Genomic DNA, 24,773 nt, shown 5'->3' on the forward strand with positions numbered 1-24,773 from the left:
AAGGAGGCAGTGTCTGCTGCACTGCGAGGAGGGGGAGGAGCTAAGAGGACGTCATCACTGTCACATGACTGAATCGTAGCTACAAACCCTTCTGCATTACTATACTGTGCTCTGCCCCTGATCACATGACGGTGACGTCACCACAGGTCCTTCACCACTTCTCTCCTGAGCCCCGCCCCCTGGTCACATGACGGTGACGTCACCACAGGTCCTTCACCACTTCTCTCCTGAGCCCCGCCCCCTGGTCACATGACGGTGACGTCACCACAGGTCCTTCACCACTTCTCTCCTGAGCCCCGCCCCCTGGTCACATGACGGTGACGTCACCACAGGTCCTCCCGCGCTCAGTGCAGCCGCTCCGTCCCGGGTGTGCGCAGCTCGTTTTCTCTGGGGTCAGCCAGCAGCAGATTTCCGGTTCCCGCCATTCCGGTGAGATGACAGGAGGGTTTGTGGTGAATCTGTGAGAGGAGAGTGTGGGGGGAGATCAGAGCTGTTCCTGTGGAGGCTCCTGCTCCATGTGACTGCGGCTCCTCAGTGTTGGGGACGGGCAGCATTGTATGGGGGATGTGCAGCGTCTCCTCCTCACCTCACGGCCCCCGCTGGCGGTGTAGTTACCACAGTGACCGTCCCCCGCTGGAGGTGTAGTTACCACGGTGACCGTCCTCCGCTGGCGATGTAGTTACCACGGTGACCGTCCCCCGCTGGTGGTGTAGTTAACGCGGTGACCGTCCCCCGCTGGAGGTGTAGTTACCACGGTGACCGTCCTCCGCTGGCGGTGTAATTACCACGGTGACCGTCCCCCGCTGGAGGTGTAGTTACCACGGTGACCGTCCCCCGCTGGAGGTGTAGTTACCACGGTGACCGTCATCCGCTGGAGGTGTAATTACCGCGGTGACCGTCCCCCGCTGGAGGTGTAGTTACCGCGGTGACCGTCCCCCGCTGGAGGTGTAGTTACCGCGGTGACCGTCCCCCCGTTGGAGGTTTAGTTACCACGGTGACCGTTCCCCCCCGCTGGCGATGTTACCATGGTGACCGTCCCCTGCTGGAGGTGGCGTTACCACGGTGACCTTTCTCCGCTGGAGGTGTAGTTACTACGGTGACCGTCCCCCGCTGGAGGTGTAGTTACCACGGTGACCGACCTCCTCCTACGAGGCTGATGATGAGCGGTCAGATCGGCGGAGGAGGCCGCTGTGGAGTTTTGTGGCTTTTCCTGCAGATTCTTCCTGATAAATGTTGATATTTGGGCAGAATTTAGTGATTGTCGTTCTCTCGCCCCCTGTGATTTTCATCTTCTCCTTCATCATGAAGACGCCGGCAGGACGAGATCCCTCCAGCTGATCCAGTGCTCATCCCTCCTCCTCCTGAATGACCCCCGAGGATGGACGAGGACAGGGATGAGACCACCAGGAGATTATTCCACTGCGCCCTGGAGATCATCTCCCTGCTGAGCGGAGAGGTAACTCCTCTACATTTCTATCAGCTTTATTGTGTGATGTGACGAGTCCGACACCGGGAAGAGGAAATCCAGAATAGGAGAGAAGGATTCTTTACTGTAAGAGCAGGGATTCTGTGGAGCTCTCTGCCCGGAGGAGTTGTCATGGGGATTCCCTGTAAGAGCTGTAGAGGGGCCGGGATGTCTGTCCAGAGTGTAATAATATTCCCGGTTATGGCCCCAGATTACTGGAGACGGTTATTGATCCCGGGATTTCTACTGATTGTCAGATCTGGAGTCGGGAAGGAATTCTTCTCCCAAAGTGTCTCTCTCCATACACAGGATTACACAATAGTGAGGAAGACACCGGGGGACTGTGTGACTCCCATCATCCATCTCCAGGAGTCAGGAGGGCGGAGCCCGGGCCCCATCACAGAGCCTCCCCCGCACTCCCCGATACATGAGAGGAACAAGAAGATCCTGGAGCTCAGCAACAAGATGATCGAGCTGCTGAGCGGAGAGGTGACTGCTGGGACATTATACAGGACGGCACTGGAGGATTCTGGGTGATGAGCGGAGAGGTGACTGCTGGGACATTATACAGGACGGCACTGGAGGATTCTGGGTGATGAGCGGAGAGGTGACTGCTGGGACATTATACAGGACGGCACTGGAGGGTTCTGGGTGATGAGCGGAGAGGTGACTGCTGGGACATTATACAGGATGGCACTGGAGGATTCTGGGTGATGAGAAGAGAGGTGGCTGCTGGGACATTATACAGGAGAGCACTGGAGGAATCTGGGTGATGAGCGGAGAGGTGACTGCTGGGACATTATACAGGACGACACTGGAGGATTCTGGGTGATGAGCGAAGAGGTGACTGCTGGGACATTATACAGGACGGCACTGGAGGATTCTGGGTGATGAGTGGAGAGGTGACTGCTGGGACATTATACAGGACGGCACTGTAGGATTCTGGGTGATGAGTGGAGAGGTTACTGCTGGGACATTATACAGGACGGCACTGGAGGATTCTGGGTGATGAGCGGAGAGGTGACTGCTGGGACATTATACAGGACGGCACTGGAGGATTCTGGATGATGAGCGGAGAGGTGGCTGCTGGGACATTATACAGGACGACACTGAATGATTCTGGGTGATGAGCGGAGAGGTGACTGCTGGGACATTATACAGGAAGGCACTGGAGGATTCTGGATGATGAGCGGAGAGGTGACTGCTGGGACATTATACAGCACTGGAGGATTCTGGGTGATGAGCGGAGAGTTGACTGCTGGGACATTATACAGGACGGCACTGGAGGATTCTGGGTGATGAGCGGAGAGGTGACTGCTGGGACATTATACAGGACGGCACTGGAGGATTCTGGGTGATGAGCGGAGAGGTGACTGCTGGGACATTATACAGGACGGCACTGGAGGATTCTGGGTGATGAGCGGAGAGGTGACTGCTGGGACATTATACAGGACGGCACTGGAGGGTTCTGGGTGATGAGCGGAGAGGTGACTGCTGGGACATTATACAGGATGGCACTGGAGGATTCTGGGTGATGAGAAGAGAGGTGGCTGCTGGGACATTATACAGGAGAGCACTGGAGGAATCTGGGTGATGAGCGGAGAGGTGACTGCTGGGACATTATACAGGACGACACTGGAGGATTCTGGGTGATGAGCGAAGAGGTGACTGCTGGGACATTATACAGGACGGCACTGGAGGATTCTGGGTGATGAGTGGAGAGGTGACTGCTGGGACATTATACTGGACGGCACTGTAGGATTCTGGGTGATGAGTGGAGAGGTTACTGCTGGGACATTATACAGGACGGCACTGGAGGATTCTGGGTGATGAGCTGAGAGGTGACTGCTGGGACATTATACAGGACGGCACTGGAGGGTTCTGGGTGATGAGCGGAGAGGTGACTGCTGGGACATTATACAGGATGGCACTGGAGGATTCTTGGTGATGAGAAGAGAGGTGGCTGCTGGGACATTATACAGGAGAGCACTGGAGGATTCTGGGTGATGAGCGGAGAGGTGACTGCTGGGACATTATACAGGACGGCACTGGAGGATTCTGGGTGATGAGCGAAGAGGTGACTGCTGGGACATTATACAGGACGGCACTGTAGGATTCTGGGTGATGAGTGGAGAGGTGACTGCTGGGACATTATACAGGACGGCACTGGAGGATTCTGGATGATGAGCGGAGAGGTGGCTGCTGGGACATTATACAGGACGACACTGGAGGATTCTGGGTGATGAGTGGAGAGGTGACTGCTGGGACATTATACAGCACTGGAGGATTCTGGGTGATGAGCGGAGAGGTGACTGCTGGGACATTATACAGCACTGGAGGATTCTGGGTGATGAGTGGAGAGGTGACTGCTGGGACATTATACAGGACGGCACTGGAGGATTCTGGGTGGTGACGGTGTCGTTGTTGTCAGGTTCCTATAAGGTGTCAGGACGTCGCTGTCTATCTCTCCATGGAGGAGTGGGAGTATCTAGAAGGACACCAGGATCGGTACCAGGCCGTGATGATGGAGGAGCGCCGGCCTCTTACACCACGAGGTGAGCAGCGAGGCTCCTTGTTGGCTCCGGTGGATGTGATGACGTCTCTCCGGCCTCCTCCTATAATAGATGAGTTTTCTCCAGACTTGCTCTGGTTTTCTCTACATTTTCTCCGTCTGACAACAGCTTTCATTTCTCTGATTATTTTCTTCTGATCTGTGAGTCGCGGTTTCTCCGCTGTCGTCTCGTCTTCATCAGTCTTGAGTCTTCGTTCTCTTCTTTCAGAATCTTTCTCCTCCTTCCTTAGAGCATCGGTCACATTTTGTCTGCAGATGTCTCGTCCTTCTGTCCGTTCTCTCCTGTGAGTTCTTTCGGTCCCTAAGTCTGTTGTGGATTTTTACTCAGCAGAGTCAGGGTTAATTTACTGATGATTTTCCCCCTAATCCGCTGTCGCTCGTCCATCCCTCAGAATCGGTGCAGGCTCAATGTCGTCATCAATTGTGGTTGGCGTCCGGCTCCTCCCTCTTGGCTGACACTTGTGTCACCTTCCTTGGACTCCTCCTTCATTCTCTCTTCTTCTTTGTGACAAATCACTTTCTCCGTTCTGTGCACAAAGTCCTGGATAAATATCGGCCCCGGACCGTCCCTCAGACCTCGGGACACGAGTCGCTGTCCTGACATAAAGATGGAACGTGGTGGAGCCGATCACCCGTCAGTCTGACATGGAGGCTTTCCCGTAGTTCTCCGGCCCCGCGTCTATTCACCACTCGCTCTGCAGGCGTAGAAGCACAGAACTCTCTGTACTGGAGGAGGTCGGATCACCGCACACTGCTCTCTATAGAGGGTAATGTTGCCCCTTGAGGAGAGCGTCAGTTCTGAGTACAGAGAGTTATGGGCCATGCAATGCCCCATGGGACATAAGATATGCAAATTTGCAGAGAACAAGGTATAGCGCCACATATAGGAGTCGGCAATCCGAGGATTCAATATCAACGTTTCAACCCCGTCCTGATGGGGCTAATTTAAATGTTTGCATAAACCCCCCCCCTTCTCCAATAAGTCATAACATCATCAATGTGCCATGCAGAGCCAGAGACGCCCCGGCCGGTGGCGTTCCGGGTGCTCGCCAGGAGTATGGCCGACACTGTATATATTTATATTTGGTCACAAATAGTGGGAGTATTTTATACGTTATTTATTTACATACTGGTTTTATGGGGTTAATCATTTTCAACCATATTTATTATTCAGCCCTTATTGCTCTTTATCCCTTAAGTTTTTATATTTGATATTTTTTCTAGGGCGGATTCTCCTTATTAAATATAGGGCAATAACACTTCTTAACATCAAATACATTTTTTTAAAGAAATTTGTTTAAATCATCACATAATTTATATTATTTTAAAGCAAGTTTAATAAAGATATTTTAACAGTAGCATTCCATGACTTTTAACCCTTATAACTTCCTAACAAAAAAAATTGTTTCCAAAATTGTGGTGATGCAAAGTAGACATGTGGGAAATGTTATTTATTAACTATTTTGTGCGATATGATTCTCTGATTTAAGGGCATAAAAATTAAAAGTTTGAAAATTGCGAAATTTTCGCCAAATCTCCTTTTTTTTTTTTTTAATAAATAAGCCAAACAAATTTTACCACTATCATAGAGTACAATATGTGACGAGAAAATCTAAGAATCAGCGGGATCCGTTGAAGCGTTCTAGAGTTATGACCTCATAAAGGGACAGTGGTCAGAATTGTAAAATTTGGCCTGGTCAGGAAGGTGATAACAGGCTTCGGGGTGAAGGGGTTAACATGCCACTGTATGCCATCATTGTGTGTTTCCTACAGATGAACTCGTGGAAAGAAGTCGACCAGAGAGATGTCCCCGTCCTCTGTATTCCCAGGACTGTCCAGAGGAGAATCACAACATCCTGGAGGATCATCAGGTAGATGACACTGAGCCCTGTACCGGATCTGTATATGGAGGGACATTTCTGAGCGAGGTCATAGGTGTCACAGATTTTGGTGGTTTCTTGTATTGTGCTGATTGTTACATCTGATATATCAGGAGGAAGATCCAACTAACAATAAAGTGAAGGATGAGACAGAAGAAGAAGCGATGACGAGGGGGGATCAGCCGTGTTTGAGTGACGGGAAGGAGGAGATTCCGGTAGATGTTTCCGCAGGTATGTAATAAAGTCTAGTCTGTGATAATGATTGGCGTGTGACAATGATGACCGGTGTGTGATATCGTGTGAAGTCTCCAGTGCAGTGAAGCTTTATTCACTGTTCACTACAGACGTGTCCGGTGATGGCGCGACTGCTCCTGTACAGAGTCTGGCGGTGCACCGATGAAGAACGGGGCCGCCTTCGCACCTCTTATTAATGATTTAGGAAGCAAAATGCAGCTATAGGGTTTCAATTACAGTAACACTATTAATACCCTCAGAGAAACTCACTCCCTGTCGTGCCCCTGCATAGCTCCCGTCCTTACAAGGACAGTACCTCACCATATGTATATGAATAGATGTCTTCCCTATGCGTTTCTTCCCTGGTAGAAGGGATTCATCAGGGGAACATAACCCTATGTGTATATCTACCTTTCCACTACATAGGGTTATGTTATGGCTGACCATGCATAGCACACCGGGCTCCTGCCACTGCAGGGTCTATGAATACCCACTATTCTCTCATCTCTGTTCCCCTGATGAATCCCTTCTACCAGGGAAGAAATGCGTAGGGAAGACATCTATTCATATACATATAGTGGGGTATCAGTAGCAGATCATATTCGGGTACTGTCCTTGTAAGGACGTGAGCTATGCAGGGGCACGACAGGGAGTGACAGTTTCCCCATTCCCGCACTTCTATACATATATGTTACTGTTCCGGCCATACGGGATCTGGCTGCTTACAGAACTCTACGAATGGGTGAGATCAAACCATCTTTTTATTGAGCCCTGGTTCAGCACGAGCACTTTATGTGAAATGTGTATTTCATGTTTTTTGTCCGGTTTGAATTAATTACTTTTATAATGACTTAATAAAGGTTATATTCTAGATTGTTCATAAGGAGACTCTCCAAGCTAATTTCTAATTATTTGGGAAGCACATATTTAATTTTTATAAATATACATTTTTTAATATTCCATCCTTTACTTTAATATTTTTCTTACATAAGTCCCGTGCTGCCATATAAATGTCTGAGCTTGTGATTCAGACAGAACCTCTGGCAGAAGATTCCCTATAATAAGGAAGATGGAGGCACTGTGGACGCACTCTGTCCTATGGTTCGGCATTGACCGTCTTTTTAAGCGTGCATAAATGGGTGATCGACCACAGTTTTCTGCATCACCGAAAAGGACACCACTGAACAGAGGCCAGACAGAGTCCAGAGTAACTGCTGCCTCATTATAGGGAATGGATCCCTCATAACGGTCATCTGAATCACGTATTTTGTAGATTTAGATGGAAACCCTGATGTAAGTGCTCAGCGTGGAGCACAGGATAAATATGATCCAAAATGTTGTTTACCCAAAAATGCCTCGGATAAAAGCTAGTCAACCCAGAAAAAAAGTCCACATTAAGGTTCCTCATTTGTTCCTCATTTGTTAACAGAAATGTAGGAGGTGTCCACATTACTGATAGCACAAAGGCTTTGTAAAAGTGACGTGGCTAACAACAAAAGAAATCCACCAAAATATGAGCTCCCAAATCCAAATACACCTCCTGAAGAGCCCCACAGTGTTGCTAAACCGCAGCTGGGGTCCATACATTTAACATTAATGTATCGAGGATCCCCACTTCTTTTACAGGGTACATGTCTCCAGAAGCACGAGCTGAGCATATTGTTTGGGGCACTACAATGTACGGGGCACTACAATGTACTGGACACTATTGGGCGCTACAATGTATTGGGCACTACAATGTACTGGACACTACAATGTACTGGGCGCTACAATGTATTGGGCACTACAATGTAAGGGGCACTACAATGTACAGTACTGGGCACTACAATGTACTGGATGCTACAGTGTACAGGCACTACAACATACCAGGCTCTACAATATATCCGGGAACTATAATGGCATTTTTGCATGTTCACTTACCAACATCCATTGCTGCTCGTTTCTGGAAAACACACATGGAGTCAAATTCATCACTACACCTGTAGATAAATTCTGAGAGTAGTGTAATTACCAAAATGGGATCACTTGAGGGGGGATTCTGCACTTCTGCCACTTAGGGGCTCTGTATATGGAGTCCACAAACTATTCTTTGAAAATGTGTTCTCCAAAAGTCAAATAGCGCTTCTTCCCTCCTGAGCCTCGCCATGCGGCTAAGCAGTACTGTACAGACACATATGGGGTATTGCCACGTTTAGCAGAAATTGTGTAATAATTTATGTGGTCATCTTTACCCATTTCCTCTTGTGAAAATGTAAAATCTGGGGCTAAAACAACATTATAGTTGTAAAACTGTAATTTTTTTTGTCTTCACCGTTCATTGGTATAACATTTTGTGAAACACATGTGGAGTCAATTTGCTCGCTGCACCTCTGGATGATTTCTTTGTTAAAATTATAAATATTCACAGTCCAATGTCTTAAAATTTTGTGAAGTACCTGTGGTTTCAGAATGATCACCATACCTTTACATAAATTCCTTGATGGGTGTAATTTCCAAATTTGGGTCAGCTGTGGACGTTTCCACTGTTTAGGCACATCAGGGGCTCTCCCACACAACATGGCGTCCGCTATCTTTTTTAGCCGATTTTGATCTCCAAAAGTCAAATTGTGCTCCTTTCCGAGCCCTGCCATGCGCGTAAACAGTAGTTTTCCCCCACATATGGGATATCAGCATACTCAGGGGAAAGTGCACAACATATTATGTGGTCCATTTTCTCCTGTTATCCTTGCAAAAATGCAAAATTTGGGGCTAAACAACATTTTTGTAGGAAAAAGTAAAATTTAATTTTTTCCTTCCATGTTGCTTTAATTTCTGTGAAGCACACAAAGGGTTAATAAACTTCTTGAATGTGGTTGTGAGCACGTTGAGTGATGCAGTTTTTAAAATTGAGTCACTTTTAGATATTTTCTGTCAGATAGGCCCCTCAAAGTCACTTCAAATGTGTTGTATTCCCTAAAAAAAATGTTTTGTACATTTTATTGTAAAAATGAGAAATTGCTGATAAAATTTTATGCCTTGTAACTTCACAAAAAAAGTATGCTTTAACTCCTTAATGACCAGAGGTATTTTTGGTTTTGCAGTTTCATATTTGCTCCCCTTTTTCCCAGAGCCATAACTTTTTTTTTTATTTTTTGGGTCAAAATGGCCATGTGAGGGCTTGTTTTTTGCGTGACAAGTTGTAGTTGCGATTGGCATCATTGGTTTTACCATATTGTGTACTGGAAAACAGGAAAAAAATTGCAAGTGCAGTGAAATTGCAAAAAAAGTGCGATTCCACACTTGTGTTTTGTTTTGCATTTTTACCATGTTCACTAAATGCTAAAGCTGACCTGCGATTATGATTCTCCAGGTCATTACGAGTTCATAGACATCAAACATGTCCAGGTTCTTTTTTATCTAAGTGGTAAAAAAAAAATTCCAAAATAAAAAAATTGTGCCTTTTCCGATACCCGTAGCGTCTCCATGTTTTGTGATCTCGGGTTGGGTGAGGGCTTATTTTTTGTGTGCTGAGCTGATGTTTTTAATCAGCTGACATGTGCCGGAAAAGATGTGGGCTCAAAGCCGGAGCCAACATCAAAGGGAGGGTGTCCGACATTGGCGTACTATTATGCCCGATGTCGGAAAGGAGTTAAAAATGATGCTGATGTAAAGTAGACAAGTGGTAAATGTCATTTATAAATTACTTTTGGTGAAATAACTATCTAGTATAAAGACATAGAAATTCAAAGTTTGCCAACTGCAAAATACTCACATTTTTGGTCAAATTCCAATAATTTCCATAAATAAACGCAAATGACATGAAGTACAGTGTCACAAAATATAGGTATTAGCCGTACCGCTAATTATGTTTCCAGAGTCTTTCCTGACAGCACCATGGAGGACGTCCTCCTCCTTGCAGGGACAGGAAGTACATGAGAGGTTAAAAGGTCCCGTCCCACCCCCTTTCCCTCAGTGTTGTAACAAGTACTACCACAAGGATAATGCAAATAGCACTAATAACAGAATCATATTACAGCATATGACATATCAAGAACAGGGAGGAAACTACCAGTGCTGTCAGGATGGACTCCTGGAAACAATTACTGGTGGGTCTAATACTTATTTTCCAGCACGTCCCTCCTGACAGCACCATGGAGAGTACCAAAGAACCTCCTTAGGGTGGGATTACTGCTTGAAGAACTTTCCTACCAAATGCGGTCTGCTGGCCAGATAGTACATCAAGTTTATACTGCTTACAGAATGTGTCAACTCTGGCCCATATTGCTGCCCTACAGATCTGCTCTAATGAGGCGCCTGCTCTCTCAGCCCAGGAAGCAGATACCCCTCGGGTAGAGTGGGCACTTAGACCTACTGGATGGCTAACCCCCTCGGCCTGGTAAGCTTTTGAGATTACGGTTGTAATCCATCTTGTGATGGAAGCCTTACTGGCCTTCTTCCCCCTGTTCTTTCCCTCCGAAAAGAATAAACAGGTTTAGGTCTACGCGCCAGCTACTTGTGGCCTCTAGATAGTCTATAACCGCCCGTCTGAAATCCAAAGAGTGGAGGCTCTGCTCTTTCACGTTGGAAGGATTGTTACAAAAGGAGGGTAACACAATCTCCTGATTTCGATTCCAACTAGAGGCTACCTTTGGTATGAAAGCAGGGTCTAATGTTAAGATTATACTATCATACCTGATCTGGAGATACAGGTTTCTGGTGGATAGGGCCTGGATCTCCCCTACCCTATTGGTTTTTCGCCACTAGAATTGCAGTTTTCCAGGTGCGAATTGAGATAGGCATATCTTTGCTGGGGACATATGGATCCCTACACAGCGACCTGAGGAGCAGATTAAGGTCCCAAGGCAGAGTAAACTGCCTAATAGTGGGGCGCAGCCTCTGTGTCGCTCAAATGAATCTTACTATCCATGGGTGAGATGCCAGAGGATAGTCGAAGAAAGGGCTTAGTGCTGAAATCTGGACCTGCAAGGTGCTGGGCCTAAGCCCCTTGTTAAACCCTGCTTGAAGGAAATCTACGACTCTAGGTATGTCTGGGGTACCTGCCACAAAGTCGGACCTGCCACCTTCCAGACAGAACCGCTTCCAAATTTTAAGGTAAATTGCTGATGTGACCGGTTTTCTGCTGGCTTGGATAGTGGCTATGACATGGTCTTATAAGCCTTTAGCTTTCAGGATGTCCCTTTTAGGATTCAGGCTGAGAGGTGGAGTCTCCCTGGGTTCGGGTGGTGAATCGGGCCCTGGTGGATGACACCCTCCCTTAGGGGGAGCTCAATTGGGTTCTCTATCGCCAAGGCTCGCAGCAGAGAGAACCAGCTCCTCGGTCAGTACGAGACGACCATGATGACTCTTGACCGATCCTACTGGATCTTCCTCCGGACCGCTCGGATGAGCGCCAGGGGTGGAAAAGCGTATGAGAGGGGTTCTACCCACTTCTGACTCAGGGCATCTATCCCATCCGGAAAGTCCAAGGGGTTCAGAGAGTAGAATTTTGAGACCTTCGAGTTTTTTCTGTTTGTTAATAGGTCTATCTTGGGGGTTCCCCAGCGCCGACATAGATCATGGAAGATATCCTGGTTCAGCTCCCACTCAGTTGGGCAGACCCACTGTCTGCTCAAGTAATCTGCTACCACATTCTGGGACCCTTCCAGATGTATTGTCGTTATGGAGAGGACTGTACCTTTTGCCCAGGAGAATATTCTCCCCGCCAGGTCCTGAAGTGGTCGATGTCTTGGACCTCCTTGATGTTTCAGGAACGGGACCGTTGTCACATTGTCGTATAATATCCTGACGTGTCGATTTGAGAGCCTGTGTCACGTGCCCCGTCCCGAGTGACAAGGCCAGCAGGCCGGTAACTGATACAATAAGACAGGGGGAATTGGGAAAACCTGGGTAACAATAAGAATGGTGGCCCTGCGATAGGGAAACGGGGAAATGGAGACCTCCTGCACTCTCCTGAGTCAGTGTCTCTACGCTCCTAGCGTTCCCTAGGCCGGTTCCGCACCAGGCGACGATCAGGAACCTCAAAACCCTGACTCGCCCTGCACCTAAACCCTCACTAGGGAATTGGTCGGTGCGGAAACTAATCCCACCACTGCACTAAACACACATAAGGAAAAGTGACAAAACGGGAACACCACTTAGCTTTGCTCTGTTGCTTACGCTCCCAGCAGCAGAGCCCACTACCTGCGTGCATCTTTTCTTCCACCCAGAAACAGAGTCCCGCAAATGAGTCCAGATTTTCTGCCAAAAAGTACAGCATGCTTGAGTCCAGCTCTCAGCAACCAAGTCCAGCATTTTGAGTGCAGCTCTACACCGCAGCTGCCACTCCACCAATCCATGCACAAACTCCTTGCTGACACCATAGCTGCGACTCCACCACGCCATGCCAGCACTCCTTGCAGACACAATAGCTGACACTCCAGGAACCTCACTGAGCTGCCCGTGACTCTTCTTTAGCTCCATCCTTCACCCAGGCTTGCTTGCAAATGAATACTCTATCACCAACAGTGATTAACACACCTGACACTTTCTTATAGAGCTACCACACCTGAGACATAATTAAGTGCACAAACTAAGGTAACCAAGGTACAATGACCCTAATGGCCACCGGGGGGAAAACTACAACTGAAATCACCACAGTGCAATGACCCTAACGGCCACCGGGGGCAAAACCACCTTTGGCACATAGCCAAGGGAAAAAAAAAGGTTACTTTGTGCATTTACTCTGTCAGATCCAACCTGGATCGTGACAGTACCCTCACCTTAATGAGGGGCCTCTGGACCCTCAAGACCACTCCTCATCAAGGCACCACCTACAGCGGAGACGCCTAGATCCAGAGTTCACCCCAACCACTACCTGCACATCAGGTTTATGACAAATGCACCGCTGGTATTGGCAAAGTATGTTCTGGAGGCACCACTCATCTCCAAAGCGTCAACCTGGGGAACGAGTTATGTATGAGTACGTGTATGTTCGGTACGAGCTGGTAAGACTCCGTAACACACTTCCAAGATGTTTTTTGGTGGAACCCATATACACTCGTTCACACACAGGTCCGGACCTGAACGTTTATTGCCACATATTCGTTTGTCATAATTTGGTGAACTCATTCTGGGATCGACAACAGAGACGTCCCCCTGTGTCACCACACTCACACCCCCGCTATTCACCATGGGACACCACCCTCCAACCCCTTACACCACGAGGTCGACGCCTCCCAGGGTTGGCTAATGGCGAGGGTTGAGACATGCCCCTACTCTCCTGCAGCACACCTGCTGCTCACACTGGAGAGGAAGGGGCCCGGGATATGGAGGAAAAATACATTCCCTAGTCACCTTCCTCCGAACGACCAGGAGGGGCGGCTTCTTCTGTGGTAAGGAAGATATGGCATAAACCCTGCGGACTATCACACCAGTCTGCTAACTACAGGGACGTACCCCTTCACCTCGGGGAACCCCAGACAGCACCATGGGGACCAACTCCACCCACCTGTCTGGGTATGTCCGCCTGTAAAAGCAAGTCCCGCTCCCCAGCAGCGACTCTAGGGGCTTCATTGCCAGCCGCTATTTGATTTCCTGGTTGAGCCAAACGGGAGGCCCCAGACCCTGATAATTGCAGCTAAACTGCTTCACACCATGCAGCTCCTCACTCAGTGAGGTCCAGCAGCCAGTGCTCACAGGTCTGAACATGGCCTAAGGCTAACCAGAAAAAAAAAAAGGTTGGTGATAATTTCAATCCTTATTGAAAAAATGACTAAGTATGGAATGGACAAGGCAACTGTTAGGTGGATTCATAACTTGCTTAGTGATCGGACCCAAATAGTGGTCGTAAATGGCTGCACATCCAGTTGCAAAAATGTCTCAAGTGGGGTACCACAGGACTCTGTCCTGGGCCCTGTATTGTTCAACATCTTTATCAACGATTTAGATGAAGGAATTGAGGGTAAACTGATTAAATTTGCTGATGACACAAAGCTAGGAGGGATAGCTAATACTAGAGAAGAGAGAGAGAGGATTCAAAAAGATATAAATAAACTGGAGATGTGGGCAGCAACTAACAGAATGGTTTTTAACAGGGAAAAATGCAAAGTACTACATCTGGGCAATAAAAATGAAAAAAGCATATACAGAATGGGAGGAATAGGGCTAAGCAACAGCACATGTGAAAAAGACTTGGGTATACTAATAGATCACAGACTGAATATGAGTCAACAGTGTGATGCAGCAGCAAAAAAGGCAAATGCAATTCTAGGATGTATTAACAGAAGCATACAGTCTAGATCACGTGAAGTCATTATTTCCCTCTACTCCTCTTTGGTCAGACCTCATCTGGAATATTGTGTCCAGTTTTGGGCACCACATTTTAAAAAAGACATCAACAAACTGGAGCAAGTTCAGAAAAGAGCAACCAGAATGGTGACCGGTCTGCAAACCCTGTCTTATGAGGAAAGGTTGCAGGACTTGGGATTGTTTAGTTTGCAAAAGAGAAGACTGAGAGGAGACGTAATAGCTGTCTACAAATATCTAAAGGGCTGTCACATTGTAGAAGGATCAACTTTATTCTCATTTGCACAAGGAAAGACTAGAAGCAGTGGGATGAAACTGAATGGGAGGAGACACAGATTAGATATTAGAAAAAACTTTTTGACAGAGTGATCAATGAGTGGAACAGGCTGCCACGAGAACTGGTGAGTTCTCCTTCAATGGAAGTCTTCAAACAGAGGCTGGACAGACATCTGACTGGGATGATTTAGCGAATTCTGCTTTGAGCAGGGGGTTGGACCAGATGGCCCAGGAGGTCCCTTCCAACTCTACGATTCTATGATAATGTCACGTGCCCCGTCCTGAGTGACACGGCCAGCAGGCCGGTAACTGATAGGACATTTCCACGTGCCGCGTCCTGTTGTATGTGACGCGGCCCGCAGGCTGGTACCTGATACAATAAGACAGGGGGAATTGGGAAAACCTGGGTAACTAACAATGGTGGCCCTGCGATAGGGAAACGGGGAAGTGGAGACCTCCTGCACTCCCCTGAGTCAGTGTCTCTACACTCCTGGCGTTCCCTAGGCCGGTTCCGCACCGTGGGACGATCAGGAACCTCAAAACCCTGACTCGCCGTGCACCTAAACCCTCACTAGGAAATTGGTCGTTGCGGAAACTAATACCACCACTGCACTAAGGAACACATAAGGAAAAGTGACAAAACGGGAACACCACTTAGGTTTGCTCTGTTGCTTACGCTCCCAGCAACAGAGCCCACCTGCGTGCATCTTTTCCTCCACCGTGTCCGACATCTGGGTGCGCTGTCCAGAAACGGACCTTCTCAGCATCATAGTGCAGCCTTGGAGCAAACAGAGTCCACACCTGCGTGCAGCTGTCCAGAAACAGAGTCCCGCAAATGAGTCCAGCTTTTCTGCCCAAAAGTCCAGCATGCTTGAGTCCAGCTCTCAGCAACCAAGTCCAGCATTTTGAGTGCAGCTCTACACCGCAGCTGCCACTCCACCAATCCATGCACGAACTCCTTGCTGACACCATAGCTGCGACTCCACCACGCCATGCCAGCACTCCTTGCAGACACCATAGCTGACACTCCAGGAATCTCACTGAGCTGCCCGTGACTCTTCTTTAGCTCCATCCTTCACCCAAATGAATACTCTATCACCAACAGTAATTAACACACCTGACACTCTCTTATAGAGCTACCACACCTGATACATAATTAAGTGCACAAACTAAGGTAACCAAAGTGCAATGACCCTAATGGCCACCGTGGGAAAATCACCTTTGGCACACAGCCAAGGGAAAAAAAAAAAGGTTACTTTGTGCATTTACTCTGTCAGATCCAACCTGGATCGTGACAGCGTGGCCTCGTTCCGCCTTAGGGCTTCCCAAATAGCATATACCCCTGATGTCTTCCGGCCACCTGCCCTGAAGGATTCTCCCCTGTAGATGGGCTCTCCATCCCCAGGTGCTGGCGTCCATGGTGACCACTACATAAGGGGAAGTGGACCATAGTACTCCGACCTTCAGATTCTTTGTCTGCGTCCACCAGAAGAGTGACCTTCTTACCGCTCGTGATAGGCTCATGGGCCCGTCCAGTGAGGTCTGACGGCGGTCACATATGGACAGTATCTCTCTTTGCAAGGGTCTTGAATGGGACTGTGCCCATCGGGCGCACGGTATACATGCCATCATCAAACCCAGCACCTTCATAGCGGCCCTTATGGAGGTTCGGTGTTTCAGCAAATTCTTGACTCGGTCGCGCACTGCCTCCTGTTTGTCCTCTGGTAAGTGGGATATTCTGTGTCTGGAGTCTAAGCGTACTCCAAGGAAAATCTTCCTTGTGTTCTGGTACAAAGTCTGACTTCTGCCAGTTTATGGCCCAGCCCAGAAACTCCATTACCGATATTGTCCGGTTCCTGTGTTCGATCAGCGCCTCTTCTGATTTTGCCACTAGGAGAAAGTCGTCCAAGTGTGGGATAACTATGATACCCTGGTTTCTCAGGAAGGCCACAACCTCTGATACCAGCTTCGTGAATATTCTGGGGGCCGAAGCGAGCCCAAAGGGGGAGGCACTGGAACTGGAAGTGGCAGGTCCGGCTTGGCAGTCTTAACCCAAACCTTAGCAGTTTCTGGGATGAGGGATGTACCGGGACCTGATAGTAGGCGCTCTTCGGATCGAGAGTGCACATTACTGCATCCCTGTCTATGAGATGAATTGCCAAACGAATTGATTCCATTCGGAACCTTTTGTATATCTGACCCAGGTGTTTAGAGGTCTTAAATTTGTAACAGTACGGGCCTAGCCTGACGGCTTTGTGATGGCTAATAGGGAGGAGTAGTGCCCCCTGCCCACCTCTGCGGGGGGAACCAGAATTATGACTGCCGAGCTGACCATATCCTGTAAGTCTGTCCACGTAGCGGAGTCTGCCGAGACTACCGTAGGGGAGATGTATCTTTTGGGGGGGAATAAAGCTCTGTGCTTTATCCCTCTACAATGGTTCTGCAGACCCACTGATTTTGTGTAATTTGGGCCCAGTTTTCCGCAAAGTGATGGAGCCTTCCCCCAATGCAAGTGGCGTCATTGTCTTTTGGACCTGGAGGTCGAGCCAAAGAAGGAACTCTTGCTCTTCCCACTGTGGCAATGGGAGTTCCTGTAGGACCCTCTATTGGACCTACCCTGACCTCTAAAGTCGTACTGTCTCCTGGAGAGGAATCCTCTCCGAAAGGGCTGCGGCCGCCTAGGTTTGTCCTGGGGGAACCCTTTCTTTTTGTCAGAGGCTGATTCCAGGATGTTATATAAGGCTGGCCCGAATACTCTTAGCCCTGAAAATGGGATGGAGCACAGTTTGGTCTTAGAGGCGTTATCTCCCAACCTAGATTTTAACCAGGCGGCTCTCCTGGCTGCATTAGATAGGGAGCTGTTCCTAGCTGAAAACCTGACTGATTTGGCATACATGTCAGCCAGGAACGCCGTGGCTGATTTCATGATGGGGAGGGAGACTAGAATATCAGTCCTAGGGGTCTTATTGGATAAATGTTCTTAAAACTGACTCATCCATAGAAAGATAGTTCGGGCCACCGAGGTGGCTACTATGTTTGTCCTAATTAGGGCCGCGGATGTTTCCCAGGCCTGCTTTAGGAGAATGTCAGCTTTTCTGTCCATCGGGTCGCGCAGGTTAGACGAGTCCTCAAAACGGATGGCAGTCTTTTTGGCGACCTTGGCCACTGGGACATCGATCTTAGGAATCTCTTCCCATAACGTGACTTCCTCAGGGTCGAATGGTAGGCGACCCTTAAAGTCACGGGACAGTACCAGCCGGTGTTCAGTGTCATTCCACTCCTCTAGTACTATGGCCCGGATATGCTTGCTTATGGGTAATACAGTCTGCCTCTGTGACATGAGTCCCTCGAACATCAGGTCCTGTCTGGACTGTGGCTTAGGGGTCTCCTCTATCTGCATGGTACTCCTCACTGCCTGGACAAGCTCATCCGTGTCCTCCGCCTGGAAAATATATTTTCTACCCCAGTCGTTGCACTCTGCTGGAAGCTCACCCTCTTCTTCTGAGTCAGAGTCCAGTAGGTCGGACCCATCATCTGAGCTCTGATCCGGCTCCCTCCGATCCATCTCCCACCTGGCTCGCTTGTGGCCTGGAATGGGGCTGGAAGGCCGCTGTTTTGCGAGGCTGAACCTCTTTATGGATTAGGGATCTCATCTCTGATAGCAGTGAAGGCTGCTCCTCTCTCATGAACTTCGATGTACAGGGTGCGCAGAGAGTTTTGCTATGGGAGTACGGGAGCTTAAAGTGGCATACAGGGCATCTGTTAGATTTCGCCGAGGCCTTGCTGGATTTTCTAGCTGTGGTCGGGGGAGCAGCGGGGATTCCCTTATCCTAAATGGCATAAGATAGGAAGTAATCAGGCTAGATGCTTCCTGAGGTCCTAAAGGTGACTGCGGGCCTATGTGAGGTGAGGGTTGTCTGCGCCAGGCGCTCTTACCCCTCCGTCCTCTGGCATGTCCACTTCCATGATTGTTCTATCCGTGGCCTTAAGAGCCTGTTGTGCAATCAGAAACATGGTGCGACGCTGGATGCTGTAGCCTGTAGCGTCCTCTGCTATGCGTTCCACTGCTGGAGCGCACGCTCTGCCCGCCTTAGTGACGTCACCGGAAGTGACACTGTCCCCTCCAAGACCCCGGAAGCTGCGCGCTGCCTGTCTCGACTGAATCTGCATTCCACCTGCATTGCCCGACCTCCCGAGCCAGATGTGGCGGCGCAACGACGGCGCCCCTTCCCGGAAGTTCAGCTGCCTGTTGGGCACCGGCGCTCAATCCCCTGGAGCGCACGCCGGACCCAGGAGTTCCACTGCGGTCCTGCATCCTGAGCCAAGAGCCTCCCACCTGGAGGAGTGGCTCTATCCAGGAGCTTCGTCCCGCTTCTGGCCTTTAGGGCAGAGGGACTCCCTACTGGGAAGTTTCGGCCCTGGGCCTCTTGACAGGGGAAGGTTATTTGCGCAGCCGCACGATCCCCCTGAGCCCGGTAAGCTTGCGCAGCGTCTCTTGTGTGTCCCTCCATGCAGGGACAGGAAAAACACTGAGGGAAAGGGGGTGGGATGGGACCTTTTAACATCTCTTGTGCTTCCTGTCCCTGCAAGGAGGAGGAGGACGTCCTCCATGGTGCTGTCAGGAGGGAGTTCCTGGAAAAAACAGTCTTCTTAGAATCACTGGGATGTGTGGAAGCTCCAGAGTTATTAACTCTTAAAGCGACGCAGTCAGAATTGTAAAATGAGGCTTGGCCATTAATGTACAAAGTGGCTTGGTCCTTTAAGGGGTTAATGTGCCTTCAGTGCTGTTGCAGACTTCTAAGGGTTCCTATCATGCCCTTAGTCCAGTGTTTCTCAACTCCAGTCCTCAAGACCCACCAACAGGTCAAGTTTTCAGGATTTCATTATTATTGCATAGGTGATGGAATTATTGCTTGAGCAGGTGATGAAATTATGACCTGTGCAATACTAAGGAAATCCTGAACACTTGCCCTGTTGGTGGGTCTGGAGGACTGGAGTTGAGAAACACTGCCTTAGGCAAACTGAGGACGTGATTACAGTGGCTGGAGCTGGACTGCTGCTGGATGTACGGCCACTTTTGTGATTTGTCGATCTCATTTGCATACGGTACTGAAATATTAAAGCTCCATTTTTAATTGCGTGGACACTTTTCTACACTAAGGGCATGATAGGAAGCTTGCTGCAAGAGTGAAATGGCACTGGTGGTACATTAGGGGGTAATTCCTGATGACTGGGTTATTTTAACAACTGTCTATTGCTGTGTAGTCTCTGCCACCCCTGACTTGTGCCAATGTCACCAGTTTATAAGTGTTATTCATTTTACCCATCATCGTGTTAATGTTATGGCATGTAGTTGTCTTCCTTATTACTGGTACTTACGAGGGTTTTCATTGTGAGCTCCATAAAAAAAATTAGAAATCCCTTTTGTGTTGTCGAAAAATAATCACATCCAATCTATCTTTCATCCTCACAGGAAATCCTTGTGAGAACAACTGGTTATCACTAAACTGTAAAGAAGATATCAGGAAGCAGTCTAATGGAGAAAACCTCATTACCCTTCATGAACCTCCTGGACTTCACAGCACTTCACTTTCTTATAATCCTCCTAATCATGAGGAACCTTCTCCTGAGCAATCTCACATTGTTACCACAATTCCAGGTGACAACGTGGATACAAGATTTCAGTGTGACAAGCAACTTACTACAAGCTCAGATTTTTTAGCACAAGGAAAATACAAAGGAAAAAAGAAATACTGCTGTTCAGAATGTGGGAAATACTTTACATTTAAATCAAAATTTCTAATACATCAGAGAATTCACACAGGAGAGAAGCCATATACATGTTCGGAATGTGAGAAGTCCTTCACTGATAAATGGAATCTTATTACACATCAGAAAGTTCATACAGGTGACACTCCATATTCATGTTCAGAATGTGGGAAATGTTTTTTATATAAATCATATCTTGCTACACACATGAGAAGAATTCACACAGGAGAAAAAACATTTTCATGTTTGGAATGTGGGAAGTCGTTCATGGTTAAATCGCAGCTTAATACACATCAGAGAATTCATACAGGAGAGAAGCCGTATTCATGTTCACTATGTGGAAAGTCTTTCACAGATAAAGGGAATCTTAATACACATCAGAGAATTCATTCAGGAGAGAAGCCGTATTCATGTTCACTATGTGGGAAGTCTTTCACAGTTAAAGGGAGTCTTATTAAACATCAGAGAATTCATGCAGGAGAGAAGCCGTATTCATGTTCACTATGTGGGAAGTCTTTCACGGTTAATGGGAGTCTTATTAAACATCACAGAATTCATGCAGGAGAGAAGCCATATTCATGTTCACTATGTGGGAAGTCTTTCACAGATAAAGGGAATCTTATTACACATCAGAGAATTCATGCAGCAGAGAAGCCATATTCATGTTCACTATGTGGGAAGTCTTTCACCGTTAAAGGGAGTCTCATTAAACATCAGAGAATTCATGCAGGAGAGAAGCCGTATTCATGTTCACTATGTGGGAAGTCTTTCACAGTTAAATGGAGTCTTATTACACATCAGAGAATTCATGCAGGAGAGAAGCCGTATTCATGTTCACTGTGTGGGAAGTCTTTTACAGATAAAGGGAGACTTATTATACATCAGAGAATTCACACAGGTGAGACTCCATATACATGTTCAGAATGTGGGAAATGTTTTTTATATAAATCATATCTTGCTACACATGAGAGAATTCACACAGGAGAAAAGCCATTTTCATGCTCAGAATGTGGGAAGTCGTTCACGGTTAAATCGCAGCTTAATACACATCAGAGAATTCATACAGGAGAGAAGCCATATTCATGTTCACTCTGTGGGAAGTCTTTCACAAGTAAAGGGAATCTTATTACACATCAGAGAATTCATACAGGAGAGAAGCCATATTCATGTTCACTCTGTGGGAAGTCTTTCACAGATAAAGGGACTCTTATTAAACATCAGAGAATTCACACAGGAGAGAAGCCGTATTCATGTTCACGCTGTGAGAAATGCTTCACAAAAAAATCAAGTCTTGTGAGCCACGAGAGAAGTCACACATAGAAGCATGATCAGAATGGTGGAAATCTTTCATACATAAATCATATCTTGTAAAATAGGAGAGAAGGCATGCAGGAAATAAACTGTAATTATGTTCTGTGTTTTATAAATTTTAATAAACGTTGCTCAGCATAAATGAGTACACCCCCTTTGATCGGTAATGTTGCCAACACTGAGTTTCATGGAACTTTTTTGTAATCAAAACAAGTAAGTTAGGTTAATATAACTTTAATTACTAAATCTTTAGGGTTACACAAATTAGTTGATAAAAAATGAGTGCACCCCACATCAAAAGCTACTATATCATTTTGTATGTCTTCCATGATTTTTACTGACAGCACGAAGTCTTCTAGGCTTGGAATGAACAAGTTGGTTACATAATGAAAAAGAGAAAGAAGATAGATGCATTAACAAGCGCTTCTAGAGGCAGGATGTAATGTGATGGAACTTGTCTCTTCAGAATTCATCATAGGTGTTTGGTGTGGTTCAGATCTGGAGACACTTGTCCACCGAATCACTTTTACCATGCTCTTTAAAAATGCAACTGGCTGTTTTGTCCCACGAATGAGAACAACCTGTAATGTATATTTCTGTGTTGAGTTTTCTCCAATCAGCAAAGTGTCTGTTGATGTTAGGCAGAATTAGACTGTGTGAAGATTGTAGCTATGTCCCTCCCATAATTGGGTTCTGTATTAGGTTGCGCCTCCCTTCTGCTTCAGTTTATTCTACAGCAACCATTACGCAAGACGCATGTATTCTGCCCTGCACATATTACTCCTTTTTACCTATTGACCCCCCCGTCACTCGACTATCCCCTCTCCAGTCCATACTCAATGCAGCAGCCAGGATCGTCCATCTGGGTAATCGGTACTCGGACGCGTCCGCTCTTCGCCAGTCCTTACATTGGCTGCCCATTCATTATAGGATCCAATTCAAAGTACTTGTTCTCACCCACAAAGCTCTCCACAGTGCGGCACCCCCTTACATCTCTTCTCTCATTTCTGTCTATCGGCCTAGCCGATCGCTGCGCTCTGCAAACGACTTTCGACTAACCTCTGCACTAATCCGTACCTCCCACTCCCGACTCCAAGACTTCTCCCGTGCTGCTCCTATCCTCTGGAATGCTCTACCCCAAGAAATCAGGACTATCCACAATTTGCATAGTTTTAGGCGCTCCCTCAAAACACACCTGTTCAGAACGACCTATCACATTCACTAATCAAAGTCATTCTCTGTGTAAGTGTGCATGCGTAGCCCATTCACTATCTCCATCCATCCTTCACTCCTGCAAGATGGCTGGACCTTCATTGTAAATACACCATTGTAAATACACACCTGTACTCTGTATCTCCCTCACCTCATTGTAGATTGTACGCTCTCACGAGCAGGGTCGTCTTATCTCGTCTTATTTTGCTTTAATTATTGTATTGTTAGCGTTGTTACTTATGACTTGTGTTTTGAAACTGTTAAACTGTAAAGCGCTGCGGAATATGTTGGCGCTATATAAATAAAGATTATTATTATTATTACTGTTCATTGTAACTAATACAAGATTTTGGAAGACAGCATCGTTTCTCCTAGTCTTTCTACAGTTGCAGTGCCGGTCGAGTTAAACTGTCTGTGGACAGCTGGTGGTGTAAGTACGAGTTACACAATTATCTAAAAAGTTAATAATTAGAACGCTTGGGATTTGCAGCCATTAGAAAGAGCTGTGACCTGTTAAAATATACAGTTGTAATTCAAGAAGTGGATTGTTCATAAAGGCTAACGTAAAGCCACCACAACAGCAGCTTACATGGGTTGTAGACTTTCTCTGTGCTCTTCACAGATTGCACAATGAAAGATTTAACCTGTTACTAAGAACAGTTCACAGCTTGTAATCTAGAGGAAGGATTATCTATAAACTATTGAGAAGCAGCAGTTTTCATAGATTTGTAAACACATTCTCAGTGCTCACCTCAGCTATTTGCAACTTTGTATTGTTCTTGACAAACAGGAGCAGAACAGTTCCCACCCCTCATTCCTGCCTGCAATGTCTAAGACTAAAATAACCAGACGATTTACCAAACCTACATGGAAGGCCAAAGAGAACCTAGAATCTACCAAAAGTGAATTGCTACACCACACAACTCTATAGGAAAGGGTGCAGAATCAAGTGACTGTCTTATCTATGCCTGGAGCTCTTAAGTTACCACCAGAGAGCCCTTGAACAATTTTACTCTGCATACCAGTCTTACAAAGACAAAAAATACATATCTGCTGAAATTAAATACACCCGAATCTCTAAAGGAACACCAAGACTTCCAACAGCTCAATGTGAACGAGACTGCACTGTGCACGACATCGTGAAGAAAACGGAAGCAGATGTCAGAAGTGTCATCTTGCAAATCCAGGTCCTCTAAGTACTCAAAGCACTCATCCAGATCAAGTACATCAAAATTCTCTACCCTCAGGGAACAGCTTATAAGCGCGTGCCGAAGCAGAAATAGAAGTCCTAAAGAAGGAAGGCAAAAATGCGACAGCCATGGCAAGGCTAAAGGTCTTTCAACAAGCTCTAAGTGGGAGTCAAGGGGACAGTATCAGCCTGTGTGAGATCGATACAGAAGAGCCCCTTAAGTGCACAAGAAACTATGTGCTGAGCCAAGCCAATGAACCCCTGACCACCAACATTCCCATCAGTGCCAACCCCTCTCCAGAGCATCAAGACGTCGATCCGCCTGCAGCTCCCAACTTTCAAGGTCAGTCCAATGTGCCACAAACATTCAAACCCATACCTCCTTCATGCTTCAGTACACAGCCAGACCCTACACCTCAGTAAACGCCATACGCCAATGTCTACATGCAACCTAACGTGTTGGCAAGGCACTACACTCCTGACAGCTGCGTAGTCCCGGCCCTGCATACAACAGAGGCTGTATACCACAAACCGGCTACTGGTTTAAATGCCTACACCACTCCATATCTTCCCACGTTCCAA

At 47.3% G+C, this 24,773-nt stretch overlaps 1 protein-coding gene across 1 annotated transcript; it reads left to right on the forward strand.

Moving 5' to 3' along the window:
* Window positions 1-315: 315 nt before the first annotated feature.
* LOC141073074 (uncharacterized) lies at window positions 316-21,935 on the forward strand. Its single transcript, XM_073560401.1, has 7 exons — window positions 316-429; window positions 1,309-1,456; window positions 1,775-1,954; window positions 3,897-4,020; window positions 5,811-5,908; window positions 6,031-6,148; window positions 20,184-21,935. Exons 2-7 carry the CDS (start codon window positions 1,379-1,381, stop codon window positions 21,797-21,799), a joined length of 2,214 nt encoding a protein of 737 aa, XP_073416502.1. The 5' UTR covers window positions 316-429; window positions 1,309-1,378; the 3' UTR covers window positions 21,800-21,935.
* Window positions 21,936-24,773: the final 2,838 nt, after the last annotated feature.

The sequence above is a fragment of the Dendrobates tinctorius genome, unplaced genomic scaffold, assembly GCF_039654945.1.
Source record: "Dendrobates tinctorius isolate UK_male_01 unplaced genomic scaffold, ASM3965494v1 ptg000296l, whole genome shotgun sequence".
Classification (NCBI taxonomy): Eukaryota; Metazoa; Chordata; class Amphibia; order Anura; family Dendrobatidae; genus Dendrobates; species Dendrobates tinctorius.